Genomic DNA, 18,877 nt, shown 5'->3' on the forward strand with positions numbered 1-18,877 from the left:
AAATATCACATTCACATTTTTTATTATAAATAAATATAAACAATGGTAAATGTACTAAGCAATAAATTTGTTTTACTTGTACATTTCATATAGACTTTGGACCACTCCATCGTTTACTTTTATCGACTTTTACCTCGTTTAACAATTTTATTGCCTTGTTTGTTGGTCAAGTTAATGGTGACATGACTTGCATATAGAAGCACTACTTGGCTACTGGTTGGGACGCACTACTTGGCTGCCATTAGTAGAATAATGAGTTTGTCCATTGGTGTTGGCAATGAATGCCACAAGAACCTGCTCCACAACTCTTGTGTGTGTTCTATATTAAAGAAGTAGGTGATTTGGCTGGTAACTAGGCTAGATGATTTTGTAATATCATCACGTAGCACTCGGTGCGTTCATAAGTAGAGTAGGTAGTGTATAGAATTAAAAGAAACAAGATATTTTTAGACTTACCACATAGTCCAAAGACAATTTCTGTACATTGAATATGCGTTTGCGCACCTTCCAAGACGTTTTGAAAGGCTGTGAAAAAAATGGTATTCAGGGTTTCATTTAAGTATTTATTTAAAAAGTTATTTAATTCGTTTCATATATATTATGAAGGACAACAACACAAGTGCAAAATTACTAATACATTTTACTATGAAAAAAAACAACGACAATGGTTTTGTACATGGCATTAACTAAACAATCTTTAAACCTTTTACACTTTAGGGCTTAAAGTGTTAATGTGGCTTTTCTTACCCAAGAGTAACACACATGTGGTAAAACATATTACAAGCTTTAGTATCAATTTACACAATAACTTAATTTATAAAAATAAAAAATTGTTTCTTCTTTTGTTGCGAGTGTATCTTTAAAATAAGTCAAACACAATTGTGACACTTTACAAACAGAACCAGAACCAGAACCAGAACAGAAGGCAATGGCTCTGGTTAAATATGTTCACAGTTGGCCGCAGCGTTTCATACTGACCCCGTTTCCGTATTTTTCTGGTGCACGCTTTGTTTTTGTTGGTTGTTTCGAGCTGTTCTTATTCCAATGGAAACTTCATTCATTGTTTGGTTTGCTCACTGAAACCATTAAGACTAACGTACTCTCAAATTACCAACAACAATATTGAGTTAATATACAAAAATTAATATCTTTCAACATATTGTATACTCTAAAAATTATATGTAAAAGAAGCCAATTGTTACTTCACATGTTGGGTTGGTTGGTTTCGTTTCTTTCGTTACTTGATGCCATAATACGAGTAATGAAGTTTTACTTGCCATTGTGAAACAATTTGATTTATATTAACTGTCTTTTTGTATATTTAAGATTTCTGCCAAAAGGCCAAACAGTAGCTTAAAGCGGTACAAATTTTTAATACAAATTTAATACAGAAAAACTCTTTTTTCAAGCACTGATCCATTAGGGAAACTCTTAAAAATTGATATCAATTTTTCTCGAAGGTCTGTCACGAACATTTTGAGTTGGGCGAACAGCAGGCGTTGAAAATCAATTAGTCAAATTGCATGTTATTAGGTTCGGTATTGTCTAGTGAGAGCGTTAAAAGTCGATTTATTTAATAAATTGCATTAATTTAACTTAATCTGAAACATATTTCATTTGTTTGGTGGTAAACCATTAAATTTTGTAAAAGAAAAAGTTTGAGAATATAAGATTTATGCCACTAACATAATATTCCGTAACCAAATTGACATGTTTCGATGTAGCTCAAATATTTGAAATTATTTTGAAGCAGTACTCCCAATGCTTTATATCTCACCCATTCACTTGATTGTCTTCATTGTATTTCCATAAATTCGAGTACATTCGTTACACACGCTTTTAACCGCAAGTATTCACTTTATTCAAAATCCAGTCTTTAATTGTTACTCTCAACTTTAATTGGGAATGCACAATAAGCGCATGTATTCACTCTGTTCCGAATCTCGTCGTTATGTAGGTACATTCATTTTATACATGAGATGCACAATGAGTGTAGGAACTTCATATTGAATCCAGTCGCTTGCTTGCAACTCAAAAATTTATGTGTGCAGATTCATACTTGCACAATGAGCTCAGGTATTCACTCCAATCCGAATACTTTTGTTTGCTTGCTACTCACAAATTTAAGCAAACACTCATTTATACTTAAAACGCACAATGAGCACTTTATTCCGAATTACTTGATTCACTTGCTACTGAAATCTTTATATATTATATTCATATACCATATATTATATACATAATATATTATATTCATATTGGTATTACAGACAACTGCACGGGCGATGAGTTAGTTGGATACTTTTCGCTACCTGTAAATTATTTTTAAAGAATGGTATTGTTCAATAGGTCAACAAGTATGAGTTAAAGAAAGAAAATTCTTTAATGACCGAAACTTTAGAGAAGAAAATCAAAAGAATTGCTTAATCTCCGTAGAAAAAATATAACTAAGATCGTGACTTGTATAATCGGTTAGTAGTTAGCTAACAAGCATGTTCTCAGAACAGAAGTTCCCTTTAATGATTGTGGGGACAAGGAAAAAGTAAAATGTCTAGTGCTTAATTGAAAGACATGGTGTGTTTTATTGTTGCTTTAAAAATAGTTTCTCCAAATCTGATAGAAGGAAATCAAAAGTATTGCTTAGTATCTCAAGAGACGATGTCTTAATCGTGGCTTATATAAGTTGATTCTTGCAATTTACCAGGCATGCTCTCAAGCTTAGAGTAGGGTAGGGACGATGAAGAAGAAGATATAATTATATATTCTGTAGCTTCCCCGTTCTGGCTAGAAGCAGACGAGCTTTTAGGCAATTACTCTTTTAGCAATCTCAGTGTAGTCTGTTTATTAGCTTTATTAGTGTTTCAAAATGGTTTTAAAAGTGTAAACAGTTAACGTCATATCTTAATGGAAGCATGGTATCAAAATAAACTCATGACCTTACCCTGGCCTATATATTAACGTGATAAAAGCAACAACTGTTTGTATGTGATGTGTTAGTTGGAACAATGATAAAAAGTCAAGCATAGTCGTATAACCTAAGCTTACTTCTGCTTGTGGGTATTACACTCACTTTAAGATTCAAGCATTTCCTTAATTAAAATCAATTTTTATATTGATTATAAAATTCATTCTTAAAATTTTAAGAAAATTTTAAATAAGAGACTTCAAAAAATCAATTAGCAAATAATATTAAATAGCATAATTAGTTCCAAATAATTAAGTTCTAAGCTAATTAAGTCAATTAAACAAATTTTTCATAAAACCATAAAAATAAATGATTTGCAATATGTATTTAAACATTCCCTCTGTTCCCTCTCTTTAGCTTCTTGGATTGCATTTTTCATATCGTATGCTTGAAGAGTTTCACGTACATTAGCTTTGTACTTATTGTATTATATAAGAATGTATCTCAGTAATATTATGATATGGTCGAGTGATTTAATTGCCAATACTGGCAACTGGCAAATGGCAAACTTTTCATTATGAAAAAGTAATGTTGCACTTGCGGCATGCTGCTTCCGCATATGCCACATGCCATTATTTCTACTCACTGACAGCCGCGGTGCATCTACAAGATATCAGCTTACAATGTTTAATGAAGTATGACGGGATGATGTAAAAAACGTAAGACCGCCTATAATAAGAAATACGGTTACTTCAAAAAACTCTAATATTCATAATTGTATTTGCTTTTCTTGCATTTAATTGGAAGGAATTAAGTTCACGCTTTTGTTTCATGCATGGAAAAAAGCCTGTAAACGTTTGTATCTACAAGTATTTAAGATACAATAAATCGATTTGGCGTAACTGTTGCCGGTATAGATATGAATATTAAACTGGTTATGAAGGTCGACTTACTATCATTGCACTTCGAAAAAACTTGAAATGTAAACTGAACATTAAAATAACATAAAATAAAAAATAAACTGAAGTATATAGTCGTATATTTTTGAAAAGTTGCATTTATCTTAAAAAACTAAACATAATCATTAATGCTAAGTATGTTTTTTTTTATACTGGTTTTTTGCTTCAGTTTAGTTCGTGTAGTTTAATAGTTTGTTACACCAAATAAATTAATTTAAATAACAAATTTCATTTGCAGACATATTTATTTAATAAATATAGTTTATTATAAAAAACAACAGGTTGTAGCGGATACATATGTGATACCATCGAAATACGACGATATGAGCTACAAAGTTACGATAGAGAAAAAGAAATCACGACACATAATCAAAATCATAATAATTTCATAATCATCTTCTGCAGATTATAAATAGTCGCGAGCTTAACACCAGAAATGGACTATCTGTCTATAGATAAATAGTGAGACTATTCTATGGAAGCGCAGCTTATAGCAAGGGCTCCGACACAATACTTAAATACATGTCATCTCATTTCTAAACAACATAAAGGCTCGTGAAAGTGCTTTGGGGAACATCACAGTTTCTCATGATATGCAGTTTCAAGTACAAATAGACATACTATGCACCTATATAAAATACAGTTGCCATCACAAATAGATACTCATATTTAAGGAAGGAATTTGTTATGATTTACAAAGACCTCAATAAATAAAGGAAAAGTGCTTAATGAATTATTTTATTTATAATATATACATATAATACATTTTATAAATTAATTCCACTAGGTACTGTCTGATTTATTTAAAAAAAAGTGATTACCGCATACATATTTATTAATATAATTTACATTAATCTAATAAGCACACTTTTTTATTTAGAATTTATAAGCTATTCAGTAATATTGAAAAGATTAGAAATGACACTGACCCCGTAACAAGCTATTAATTAGATTTATGTATTGATAAGAATTATGAAATATATTTGCTGAGAAAAATATTAAATTCAATAAAGATTAACTAATAAATCAATCATTTCACTTAAAGCAAGTACTTATCTAGAAATATAGTCAGTGACGGCGTGAGACTTTATGGCACCGAGGGGAAATATTATTTACAGACATGCTTTGTTCTATTTTATAATATAAAGTAATATAAAGCAAAAGAAAACTATCTAAAAAGTTTTTATTTGCAGTCCTAATCTCATGTCTTTGATATTACAAATAGCAAGAACTTACATATACCGAAGTTAGTTAGTTAGTTTCTGGAGGCCTCCTTCTACAACACACTGTGCGATATCTCTAGCATTAGCAATGGCCAGATTCTTGCTTTTATAAATGCCTCTGGTTGGTTCTAGCTTGACCTTTTCTCTACTACCCCCTATTACGAGGTTCGTGTAGATTCTTAAGGATCTAAATGTAAACCATAACTAACTAACTACATATACCATACTTACAACAATTTCGGCACCATCCAAAGTGATCAACAAAAGTTCTATAGTTTACCTCCATTGCGATGGTGCTAAAAATTAACATGGAATACATCAACAATGCTATCAATTGAATGGGGAAAATTCTTTATACCTATGTTCCTTGTGCGTGCTGTAGTATTCGTATGTAGTAAAACCTCTAAACTTTTTGGGTAGGAAGCTTGTTAACAGTGCAAGTCTATACAGACTGCCTTCAAAGGTATATTTAATATGACCAAGGGTTAATAACAAAAGTAATATAAATCTTAAAAAATGGTTTGTGATGAGTTAGGTTAGGTTAGGTTATACCGGCGATCCCTGGTGGATCCACTTAGGCCTATTGGCCCATTGCGTTATAGGAAATATACCGTATACCATAGGAAAAAGTCAGGTTTAAAACCATGTGATGTGATGATTTTCAAATACAAACATAAAAAAATATGTTCTTACATATATGGATATTATATAGATGATTATTCTATATCATTAAAACTGCATAATATCTTTAAGGTTACAGTTTGGAATTTTAATAAGAGTAACTTTACAGCTTACATTGTTTTGATATTCAATATCAATAAAATTAACTATATAAACAAATTTTCATTTCATGAATATTTAAAACACACACTCATTAAGTACTTCCACGCACCTTTTTATCTATTTTACAAATCCAAAAGATTACTCAATCCGATTGGGTTTTGTTTTAAAAAAAGTTAAATAGTTTAACGCATTTTGATTAAATCCAAATGGATTACAAAATGTCGTTTATGCCTGATTACGAATGTTTCGACCGTTACAGCCTCCGCCGAATTCACATGCTTCACATATCACGGGTCGGTCATTGGTCCGCATTCACACACGGCCGCAAAGCTTACGCGATATTGAAAAATATGTCTGCCTCGTACATCAAACGCAATGATAACACAAAAAGTTTGGTGGGAAGTGTTTCAAATGAGTTAAAAATACAAATGAAAACACAAAGATACAAATGAAAACACAAAGATACAATAAAAACACAATAGTTATGTGGGTCAAATGGAAATGGTAAGTAGTAAAAGGTCATCAAATTCATAATGGATGCAACCATATTATCGTATTTGTGTCATGCGATTGAGTAAATTAAAATTATGAAAATGCAATATTTTTAAATTGACGAAATCGATTTTAGTGGATCGTTGCTTTATGTTGTAGTTAAAAGTATGAAATTTAATAAAAAAAAGTAGTTGATATATTTAGTAACTCATAAGCAATGATGAGATAATATTACTATGAATACACATAATTGGTTCATACTTTCAAATAATTGCAATAAATTAACGAGGTGTGACTACCTTAATGCAATGTATCTAAACCACCGAAAAGAAAACGGACTAGATACAAATACAAAATGCATTAATACCTTACACCTATATTGTTATAACACGTCATCAAAACGAATGGAACTGTCCTAACACTATAAGAGAAAAGATATGCAATCCCATATTAAGCTGCTAATCACAACTTCTTGATTCTAGTTCATTATAGTAGTTCCCAGGTTCACAGCTTTATCAACATTTTGTCAAATATTTCTCAATATTTTTTGCACTAACAAGTTTATTTATTTACTTAAAAAAGCTTTTATTCTGATTTCGAATTTAAATTTGTTAAGGATCTAAATAGGAATTGAATAAAACTTAAATATATATTTATGTACTTAGTAATAATCATTTTGCAATTAAATCTCATGCTTGTGTTTCTACAACCATTACAATCTCGGAATGTCACACATACCGCTTGTCGGAGTGGCGCACAACAACATCAATCTGTGAAGACTAAGGTTAGGTTAGGTTATACCGGTGATCCCTAGTGGATCCACTTAGGCCTATTGGCCCATTGTGATGCCGTATATAAATAATAAAAACCTCAGGGTTTAAAACCACCTAGAACCTTTTGCGAAGCATAAAATGATATTTAAAGCCCGATCCTGTAACTGGTCCAGGTCCTTTGTGAAGACTAAACTATCTCCTAATATTAGCTTTAGGTATGATATTTTTTGCTTAATACGTATAGTACATTACAAATATATGATATATATATATGATATATATTTGCAAGTTATGATATATAGTTCAGACCACATCCATAATATACATCTCTCACTTAATATACAACCACATCAGATTGGAACAAAGAAATTGATTGCTGCAACATCTCATATGTAGTCACGACAACTGTTTAATATAATTTTCAATATAAAATCCTATTAAAATCCTATTATCACCTATTATTCCCTATTATCACAAAAGTACCTACTACTTAAGACTTTAGAGATTATTGTATTATGTTAGATGGAGTGATACCGGTATTAACCATCACACCGGTGACATCATTGTAATAACAGAGTAATGAACTATTTTCTTTTATTGCGATCTGTCATATAAGAATAGACACCAAACAATATTTAAGAGTAAGTGACTAAATACTTAAAATTTTTGTGGGCTTAAATGGACTGAGCACATCCGTCTGTTGAACTCGGTCACAGATTAAAAGTCCAGTGGCTTTTGTCTGCGGAGACATGTAAACGTTCTTCCTTCTGCTATAATTCTACTAATAAAACGGTTGGGATGATCTAACAAACAATTTTTGTGATTTCTGGCTTGGTTTTTTATAACATCCTTAACTATGGGGACTAACTTATGAACTAACCGCGAAGACTGTGAGGTCGCTAGAACCTTATGGCCGAGGTTGGATAAAAATAAAGCGAAAAGTCTTTTAGGCTTCAGCAAACCTGCAGTTCGTGTGCTTACTGGAGTACTAACGGGGCACTTTGCCATTGCGCCTATGCTCCAACGGTGTCGAGTTCCAACAAGAGGTTTATGCACGAGTTGCCAAGATGAAGATGAGGTGGTATCTATCAACCACTTCCTCTGTCTCTGTCCAGGACTTCAGACAAGGCGACTTCAATGTCTCGGAGATCGCTTTTTCACTGACTTGGATGAGATAACGAAAATAAACTTATCGGATTTCCGCAACTTCATCTGGAAAACCAAATGGTTTAACAAGGATTATAAAGGTTAGCAACTCGCCTCTCCCGCCAAATATTTTTGAGGGCATCACAATGGGTAATATGGGGATGTTAAGACCATGGTGTGTAGATTCATTTGTTATATATCTAGGAGCAATTAAGATTATTCTATGGGTTTTTGATTGGAAATGTTGGAGAATCTGTACAGTAATGAACTTTAAATAATGATATTATTGCAACATCTCGCTAAACATAATTATAGGACGACAACCACAGTAGTAGGGCAGTTAAGAAGCATTGATTCCTTTAATATTAGATAAAGGTCAACTTAACTTTATGTGATGAAGTACTTTTAACTTCACTTTACTTTAAATCTATTAAATATTAAATGCGTAAACCTTTTCGGTTGGAGGAGTCAACATTAAGTTACACTGTATTAGGTAGCAGATATTTTAAGTATCGTATTATCTACATAACGTTTGCGTACGTATGTACTGATATAGTTATTTTTAAATGCAGTTAAAAAAAAATATATTTATTTAAAAATTTAATAATCTTTAAAAATTTTTGATACAAATTTAATTGCCTTTGCAAATAAACTTCATTTTTACTCGTACAGTAAAAACAAATTATTAGAAATTTTTATTTGTTGCAATTACAATAAAAATGGTGAAAGTTGCTTTTATTACTTTTAATTGTTTTTTTTTATTATTATTATGGGAATTATTATTTTCTATAAAAATAAAATTAACAAAGAAAACTTTGCCAGAATTTTGAAACATTTTTGCGGTGACTCGTAAACTGTTTCTTAAAATAATATTTAAAATACCAATCGATCAGTTAATAAAATATATATGATTATATATAAAAGTTAATACTTATATCTCTCTATACTCGTATATGAATGAAGATAATAAATAACTTCATAATTTGATTGTCAAGTGAAGTGAGGTGAGGTTAGCCACCAAGTAGTGAAGTGAGTGTGAAATTAGCAAAAGTGACAAAGCGATAATGCGACCAACCAACCGACCATGCGACCAACATTTACGGTTGCAACAAACAATAAAAATGTTGTTAACTTTTGTTTTTACATATTTTATGCTGTTATTGTTAATTTGTATTGTGTGAATATGAACTTTTTCTTTTTGATGCCAAAATGCGGAAGAAACGCTTTGAAGCACCTTCAAGTTATGAGAATGCAAGACCTTAGACAACTTGTCTCAAGACTTGGTCTATGTCTATTCTGTGGTAGACGGACGCCAGCATATCTACTCGTAGAAAGTGAGACAAAAAACTCCGTTAATCATTCAAAATTACTGAAGACAATATTTTCTATGGATGAACTATAATTTAGAAATTTAATTATATTTCAAAAGTAAAAATTTAATAGTTCAATGAGTTATTAACAACGGTTACCAACAATTTTTTGACAGAGTAATTTTAACAATAATTTAATAAATAAAATTATTTGTTAAATTTCCGAACCGCCCTCATACCTGCATTTACCTTGACAACAAAAATACTAAAAACGCTTTACTTAAATTAAAAAAAAGTGCTATAGTAATAATGGATTGAAACGTCAAGCCTCATCAATTTTAGTTGAATCCATTTTATTACACATAATGGATGAAGTTAATAGTGCAAAAGGAAAACTTTAAGTTTAGTTGAAATGTTTTTTATGGTAATAAAGTTGAGTCGTTTTAAATAGTTTAAAATTGAACTGAGTAATAAGAATAGTTGAGATGGTACATATACCTAAAAAAAAATTCCAATATATACCAAAATATAGAGCATTCCTTCACTAAAAAAACGTGGGTAAAAAAGTTCAAAACGCTAGCTAAAGATACAACTATCTATCAAACAGATTTATATGCTTTAAACAGGTATACTTCAATCTTAAACATTGCTATCAGAACCATAGAATTAGCTATCCTAACTGGTAGCAAGGCATTAACAAAGGCTTTCAGTTCTGATCAGATAACATTAAGAGAGTTGGTAAAGTATCTTGAGAAGCTAAATATTCTTACAAAACTTATTCCGATTACAGCGGAAATTGTTGCCGGACACAAAATTACAAATAAACTTGTAAGCAAAGTTCAAAAAATTAAAGAAAATGATAAGGGAGATGAAGTTACAATGGAATAGCCTACCTGACCTCTATAATGGATGAGAAAGAGCTCTGAAAGAGCTGAGAGCTTGCGCGACACTGATACACATATAGTATTATTATATTTATTAACACATTTTTTTACAGATTGGTGGATTAAGCATAGAAATTCGTATAATTACTACAGAATACTTAGCGATAGAGGTAGAAAAATTCTTGAAAAAGTGAGATTTTTCTACACCCAACTTGGGCTTACATTTATTCTCGTGGCAATATCTTGCTAATCACTATTCTGCATCCCTTTGCGTGGATGCAAAATTCCTTTACTAATAATAACTTCTGTGTACTTAGCTATATCAGTTTCAGTCTGGTATTATATGCATATAAGATGTATATAATAAATTAGATTCACCTTCAATAAAATCCATCTTGAACGCATCTTTATTCACTATACAACGTCTCGCTAATCACTATATTATAGTATGATTGTGGAGAAAGAGACCACATGTTGGATTTAGTTCACCTTTATTTAAATCCATCTTGAGCTCATCTATCTCCACTATACATTGTCTCACTAATCAGGATTCTATAATATATTATTGAACGAGTTTTAGTCACTTTATCTGTGCTAAAATTTTTTCAGCATCAGGTTAAAATTTTTACAATCTAAAAAAAGTTGTACCACAAAAATGGTTCCCTATAGCAATGATCCGAAAACACTTTAGAGATTAAATGAACATTAAAGTTTTATAAACATTAAAACTAGAAAACTTAAAGAACTTTACCATAGCGGCATATGAAAAACACACAATAATTAAATTTTTGTCGGAGAAGGGGGAAGATAAAAAAGTTGTTAGTACTCAAAAGCAAAGTTGAAGTCACGTTGAGGACTAAATTGTTTTATGGCTTGAATAATTAAGAATAAATTGAATACAGAAATAATTAAGCAAACAAGAGCAAACACTTCATCAAATGGACCTGTGGATTAATTGTATTTGAATATACAAGTTCAACAGAATTTATACAAAATTTATTTATGATTAGAGTGGCAAGTCATTTGCGGTCATTTTCAAATGTACACATCATTGAGATGTCGGCATTTGAATGTAAGTCGATCCATCAATAAATTGGTGTTTCAACTATACATGGTACACTTTGTCTAAACATATACTTAACTCAGCTTTGTAATAAGCATTTATTTACATAAATTCTTGAAATCTTGTTTTTAATCATTTACATATCGAATTTATTTGAATATTAGTTAGTAAACACCCTGTATCTTCACCTACAATTAATTGAAGCATTCATTTGATTCTAAAGAATCAAATCAAAAGAATTTCTTATAGAATGAATTGAGTTGGTGGTATTAGGCGTTGCAAATTCTTTGTGGGTGTCAACTGACAAGTGGTTCCACTTAACTCTTTATTAATATCTTTCTAACGATAATGGAATATTTTGTTCGGTTTGTTTTAAGTTTTTTATTTAAAACAGTAGCACTTGTTGTTACCTATATTGTTACGGATACTACTCGTTTGTTTGTTAATAAAAAAACTAAATTGTTGCTGGCTTACCATAAAATATAGCAAATAAAAATGTGTTAATTTTCTTAATTAATTTATTTGAACTAAAATTCTAAATTGCGCATTTAAAAACAAATTTGCAAAAGTATTTTATCTAAAATGTTTTGATACAACAAAAAAATTCAAAAAAAACTTGTTAAGTTCATTTGAGAAATAGGGTGGCGCTGCTATTTTAGTTACCCTCTGACTGTTAAACGATTAATTGTTGTAACTGTTTTTGAGCATAAATTTTTACGTGCTACTCAGAATATAAACATTTAGGCTGCCCTTTACATATGACATAGAATTTTGTTTAAATATTACTAAATGAAAGTCTAGGACTTCAAAAATATTATTTCGAAGATAAGGTGCTATAGTTCGAAACAGTGTCTATTATTCGGTTTTATGCAATAAACTCGATAAATAATATTTTTTTTACCACTATACAATAAAAAATTTTCAAAGTACCTGAGATAAGTGTAGTGATACACTCATTCAAATTGCTAGCCAAAAATAATCATAAATTTGTTTATGTTATGCCTTTAGAGTTTAATCCGAATATAAATCCGAATATTTCTATATATTAAAAAAATTATTTATGTGTTATGTCGTAAACAGAATAAATTTACAAAACTCAATATTTTGATTGTGCAATTAAATTCATTGTTTACCAATTTTTTTGACGATATTTCCGGCTACTTTTAAAGCGCATATTTCCAAATATTGGTAACAATGAGCTATAATACAAGAGCTTTAAATATTACCTAATGATGGGTTTATCTTGTTCTTTACTCAAAAATATAATAATTTTTTTAATAACTTTAGCTTTTTCTCTACATATTGATATCTAACATTCAAATAAACTTCTGAATTAATTAAAAGATGAAACTATTCGTTTGTACATTCGGTGGTCTATAAAAAAAGATCTCTAAATAAACAGAAAAAACCAAAATTTGTTAAAATTTAGAGAATTGACCTAAGTCATCGTAGTGTCACAACACAGATGGACCCCACATAGCCAATATGCTCATCATCACGGATTCATCAATTCAATCATGTCTCGAGGATATGGACATTTTGAATTATGTTATATTGGGTATCAATAATGTTTATGCTCTTTCTCTGCCCGATCTACTTAGATTCATTTAGAACCGAACACAGATAGCCCTCATAGTCTAACCTTATAACTGTAACTATAATAGTAAAAATTATCAATAAAGTTAAAAAAACTATGTAAGTTAGAAAACTATGGGGTTCTTTAGTGGCGCTGTTACCCTTAATATTTGTTTAAATAATAACAAATAATTTTACTGTGTTCGGAGCAGGTTTAAAAATATTTTTAAGTTAATGAATGATTTTAATTGTTCTTCGCAAAAACTGAGCCGGCACTTTGCTCATATATTTTAAATTCAATCTAACATTGACACGTCTTGTCGTGTAGATTAATTGTTGAAGATTAACAAATTTGAGGCAGTTTTTTAAATTAATTTACAGTTATGGTGATATATGATGTATGACTGATAAAATTATGTATGAATCATATACATACTTTCAAATAGTGAGCATTATGTGTTCTGTTTTCTAATTGTAAAGCATCGGAATTTTTCTTTATCTTGATATTTTTTTCCACAAATCTGACAAGATACTTTAATATATTACAAATGAATGAAACTACTTACATACCTTAAAAATATTTTGAATTATATATAAATCTATATATAAATAGGTTGACATAAATCCTCTGCCTAACCCTCCCCGTGGGTGTCGACTGGTAATAGAGAGTTCTGATTGCAGACTGTTCTAGCTAAGAATTGGAGTTTGCTCTGATTCATCGGCGTGAGGTCTCTGGGGACAACAGAGGTAATGATGCACTAGGCTATACCGACGGATTCTTCAGGTCCTTAAGGGCTTCCCTTGTCGGATTGGCTACTGCGGAGCAAAAATTCTGTCCAACGGCCTTTACGGCCAATATGGCTTCAACGGCAACAACCTTGGCTATACTGACACTGATTGTATGATTTTGAATTGTCTGAATTATAAATTGTCTGAACCCTGGGCTGACAGTCTCAGTATTCTGTTACCTCAGTATGTAGAGGTGAAACTCTGCAGAAATGGCTTTCAGGCTAATGCTGAGGCTGCCTCCGTCCCGTTAAAATCGTGGCTGACCTCAGGAAGCGCTCAATATCCGTCGCCGTTTAGTTGGTGGTGTAGGTGAGGTTGAGCGAAGCTCCCTCTTAATATCTGCCTGGCTCTGAATGTATATGCTCATAAGGCTATACATCAACCTTCACATGGACCTCACTGATTCAAAGGGACCCATGGGGCTTTTTAAAAGATAACTACACGTCGGGTGGAGATAGCGGACCTGAGTTGGGACCCATCAATATGGAAAATTTAAATCTTAATAAAAAACAAACAAAACTTTCTGCTACTGGAAGACCAGTAGCAACCCCAAGCAGAAGACTGCAAACCTCGAGTGGTACCTCCAACTCCACTTCCAATGAACTTAAAATCTCGTCGCAAATACCTTCTGGAAGCAGAAATACTGCATCTACCAGTCGGTATGTTGCCTCTTCTGTCACGGCCAAAAGCAGTGACAAGTCAGAAACCAAATCCACAAGGAGAATTCCACCCTCTAAAAAGGCCCATAACGACCGCCGTATGGCTACACGAATTCTGCAGCGCGTAGGTGAGATCCCGGCCGATAAAATCAGTCAGCAACAGGCCTCATCCCTTGAATGGGCCAAAAGCATCTTGGCCAAATCAAGCAATAAAGAGGCTTCCAAACCGGACCAAGTGTCTAAAAGACAAAGGTCTCAGGAGGAAGAACCCCCTCTTACAAAAAAACCAAGAGGTTACAATGTACTGGTACGACCGTACAGTGAGGTTGCGAAGGACAATCTCATTATAGGTGTCCTGGATAGGAGTGCCGAGGAGGGGAGAATCCCCAAAGACAAATGGAAATGGGTGTCGGCCGCGCTGGCAGACATCTTCCTCCAAGTTTTGGAAGAAAACCCAGGACCTGCTCCCTCCTGCGAAGACGCGGGTTGGCACCAAGGACAAGTGAAATTGGTAGCTTGCAAGGATGCGAGATCGGTTGCCTTGTACAAGGCAGCTGTCTCTAAAGTAGGAGAGATCTGGCCTGGAGCCAGACTTGAAGCGGTAGACAAGAAGGATATACCATCTCGTCCTAGGGCCAGGGTTTGGATTCCAACTAAACAAACTGACCCGGAGCAAATTCTGAAAATAATCAGGATCTGTAACCCCAACCTTCCAACTGGAAATTGGAAGGTGGTAAAATTAGAGGAGCCTGTTGGACCGACCAGACAAGCTGTCCTTGTATTAAATGCGGAGTCATTGAAACCGCTCACCGAAGCTAAGTACGTAATCTCCTATGGCTTTGAGAAACTAAATCTCAAGGTCTATCGTACCGATGCCACGGAAGAACCGGAGAAGATTACGTCTGCTCAGCCCTTGCTGGAGGAACCAGCTAAAGAACCAATGCTAAGACAGCAGAGTTGTGAGGAAACACAGAGTGAAGACCTGCCAGATCAAATGGAGGTGGACTCGCTCTCTCTGGTGTCTGAAGACAAATCGGATGCGGGGTCGGTGACCAGTCTGGGCAACCTATTCGATGAGAGTGGGCTCCTGGATTCGGATGACGAAGCCGATAAAACGGTGGTAGAGGTTCAGGTACCTGATGAAGGTGCTTCAAATTAATCTCCACCACTCTAAAGCTGCTTCAGCAAACCTTCTAATCCACCTTGCACAGGGTGGAGCCGATATTGTTCTGATTCAGGAACCATGGATACTGGAAAACCGGATCTGTGGAATCGGAACAAATGACTATAAACTTATCAGCAACACAGACTCAGGTAGACCTAGATCATGTGTGTTAGTGAAAAAGTACATTAATTGTTTCCTTTTGAATAATTTTAGTGATGACGACCAGACTGCAGTGAGTTTGGAAATCGACGGCAAAACCGTATGGGTGGTGTCATCATACATGGCCCACGACCATATAGGAAATCCACCACCGGAAATACTTAAGCAGCTCGTGATAACAGCAGCAGAAAGAATGACTGGTGTTGTGATTGGAGCCGATGCAAATGCTCATCACACAATCTGGGGTAGCTCGGACATAAATGAAAGAGGTGAGTCGTTATTCGATTTTATTCTAGATTATAATCTTCATATATGCAATACAGGAGTGGAACCTACTTTTATTATTGCAGGCAGAAAAGAAGTTTTAGATATTACGTTAACTATTGAAAACACAGATCTTGAGATTAAAGATTGGAGAGTTCTTGATGAACACTCATTCTCTGACCATCGTTATATTCAATTCTATATAAATCTACAATGTCCAGTTGAGAAACCTTATCGGAATTACCGTAATACCAACTGGAGTAGATATCGAACCAATTTACTAAATCTACTTCCTCTATATCCTATTGAAGAAGTAGAGACTCCTCAATCGCTAGATAACGTTGTGGAAACCTTCACAAAAGCTTGCAACATAGCCTTGGACCGTTCTTGCCCACTAAAATCACAGAGGGGAAAGAAAAAGCCATTGTGGTGGTCCGAGGAAATAAGAGATCTTAGGAAATCAAGCAGAAACTTGTTTAACAAGGCCAAGAGAAGTAATCTTAACACTGACTGGGACATCTACAAAGTCAGTCTAAAAATATATAAAAATGAAATAAAAAGAGCCAAAACACGCTCCTGGAAAGCCTTCTGTGAAAGCGTGGAGGGTTGTCAAGGAACAGCAAGGTTTAGGCGCATTCTCTCGAAGAAACCCTCTAATCTAGTCTACTTAAAAGACGAGGTCAATGGGTGGACACATAGCAGCGAAGAATCGGCGGCATTGTTACTGAATATACATTTCCCAGATAGTGACATACCAAATAACCTTGGAATAAACCAGGGGTCTACATGTGACTCATCTGTGGTGAATAATATTGTCACCAGAAGGAAAATTAAGTGGGCTATAGATAGCTTTCTACCATACAAATCACCGGGCCTGGATGGAATTATACCAGCCCAACTTCATGAAGCAAGGGACATCTCTTGCAATTGGCTCACACCAATCTTTAAAGGTTGTCTTACCTTGGGGCATATACCAGAGAAATGGAAATTGACAAAGGTCGTTTTTATTCCTAAAGCTGGCAAAAGCTCCCATATTACGCCTAAAGATTTTAGACCGATTAGTCTATCCTCTTTCCTCTTAAAAACTTTAGAAAGGCTTCTGGAGCATTTCATTAGGAAAGAGATACCAGATGAAAGGCTTTCAAAATCACAACATGCGTACTGTAAAGGAAGGTCTGTAGAGACCGCATTATCATCTCTAACTGGGATGATTGAAAACTCAATACAGCATAAAGAATACGCCCTTTGCGCTTTTCTTGATGTGGAAGGGGCTTTCAACAACATCCTTCCTCAAGTAATCGTCAACTCATTAAGAAAACTAGGAATTGACAATAGAGTAATCGAAGTCATTACCCAACTGCTGGTTGATAGGACAATCGTAGCGCAATGGGGGGGAACGCTAGTAACTAAGAAAGTTAATAGGGGGACTCCACAAGGAGGAGTACTTTCCCCCCTCTTATGGCTAACTGCAGTTAATGATCTTCTTGTTGATCTAGATAGCGTAGGTTGTCAGGTGGTCGCGTACGCGGATGATCTTTCCTTGATTGCAAGGGGAAAATTTCTGAGTACAATTAGTGAGGTAATGCAGGGTAATCTAAATAAAGTATCCCAATGGGCCCATTGTAGCGGATTATCAATAAATCCAACCAAAACAGAACTAGTGCTCTTTTCTAGGAAATATAAAATTCCGGAATTCACACTACCTATCCTAGGAGGTCAAACTCTAACTCTGAATGATAAAGCCAAATATTTAGGTCTTATAATTGACAGAAAACTGAATTGGGGACCAAATGTTGTTGCACGTACCCAAAAAGCTATGGTTGCCTTTTACTGTTGTAGAGGCGCTATAGGCAAAAGATGGGGACTCTCACCGAAGTCCATTTTATGGATATATAATGTGGTGGTAAAACCAATTCTCTTGTATGGAGTGTTATTTTGGAGAAATACTCTGAATAGGTCAACACTATGCAAGAAATTGGAAAAGGTTCAAAGGACTGCACTGATGACATTAAGCGGAGCGTTAAAATCAACGCCGTCACTTGCCCTGAATGTTATCTTCAATATCTTACCTATCGACATTGCGGCGAAAGGCGAGGTAGCTGGGGCAGCTTTACGTATAAGAGAACTAGGAATTGGAAGCAGTTGTGGATGGATGCAAGATTCCATCCTCAGAGAAATTGATTTCATTCCGGATATAACAGACTACTGTACTACAATTACAATTGTGGACAGAAATCTTGAATTATTTATTCCTTCTAGGGAGACATGGGAAAACTACTCTGTAAAGAGTGATAATCGCCTTAACTTCTTTACAGACGGCTCAAAGTTAGATGGACAAGTAGGAGGAGGAGTATACTGCCCTGAACTAGATCTCAGTATGAGTTTCAGGCTACCGGATCACTGCAGCGTTTTTCAAGCTGAAGTATCTGCTATATTGGAAGTTTCAGATTGGCTGAAACACAATGTCTCCTCCGTTAAATTTATAAACATATTTACTGACAGCCAGGCAGCTATAAAATCCTTAAACTCGTCGACCTTCAACTCGAGGTTAGTACTGAATTGTCTTACATCACTTATGGTGATGGCTGAATATTTTCGGATACGAATTATTTGGGTCCCTGGACATAGGGACATCCAAGGCAACTGTATAGCAGATGAATTAGCAAGACATGGTACGACAGCACAAATTCTTCTGGATAAAGAAAGTGTGGGTATACCAGTTGCTTCT

At 33.9% G+C, this 18,877-nt stretch overlaps 1 protein-coding gene across 4 annotated transcripts in view; it reads right to left on the bottom strand.

Annotated features, from left to right (window-relative positions):
* The window catches only part of LOC119671592 (SH3 and F-BAR domain-containing protein DDB_G0274695), a 97,337-nt gene that overhangs the window by 59,797 nt on the left and 18,663 nt on the right, over positions 1-18,877 (bottom strand). For 2 of the 4 annotated variants that reach the window (XM_038082297.1, XM_038082299.1), the window contains exon 3: positions 457-525. The exons of the other annotated variants lie outside the window; for them this stretch is intronic. In XM_038082297.1, the coding sequence (XP_037938225.1) occupies positions 457-525 (69 nt within the window). The remainder of the gene's footprint in view (positions 1-456; positions 526-18,877) is intronic. 4 annotated transcript variants of the gene reach the window in all.

This window comes from Teleopsis dalmanni, chromosome 1 (genome assembly GCF_002237135.1).
Source record: "Teleopsis dalmanni isolate 2A chromosome 1, ASM223713v2, whole genome shotgun sequence".
Classification (NCBI taxonomy): Eukaryota; Metazoa; Arthropoda; class Insecta; order Diptera; family Diopsidae; genus Teleopsis; species Teleopsis dalmanni.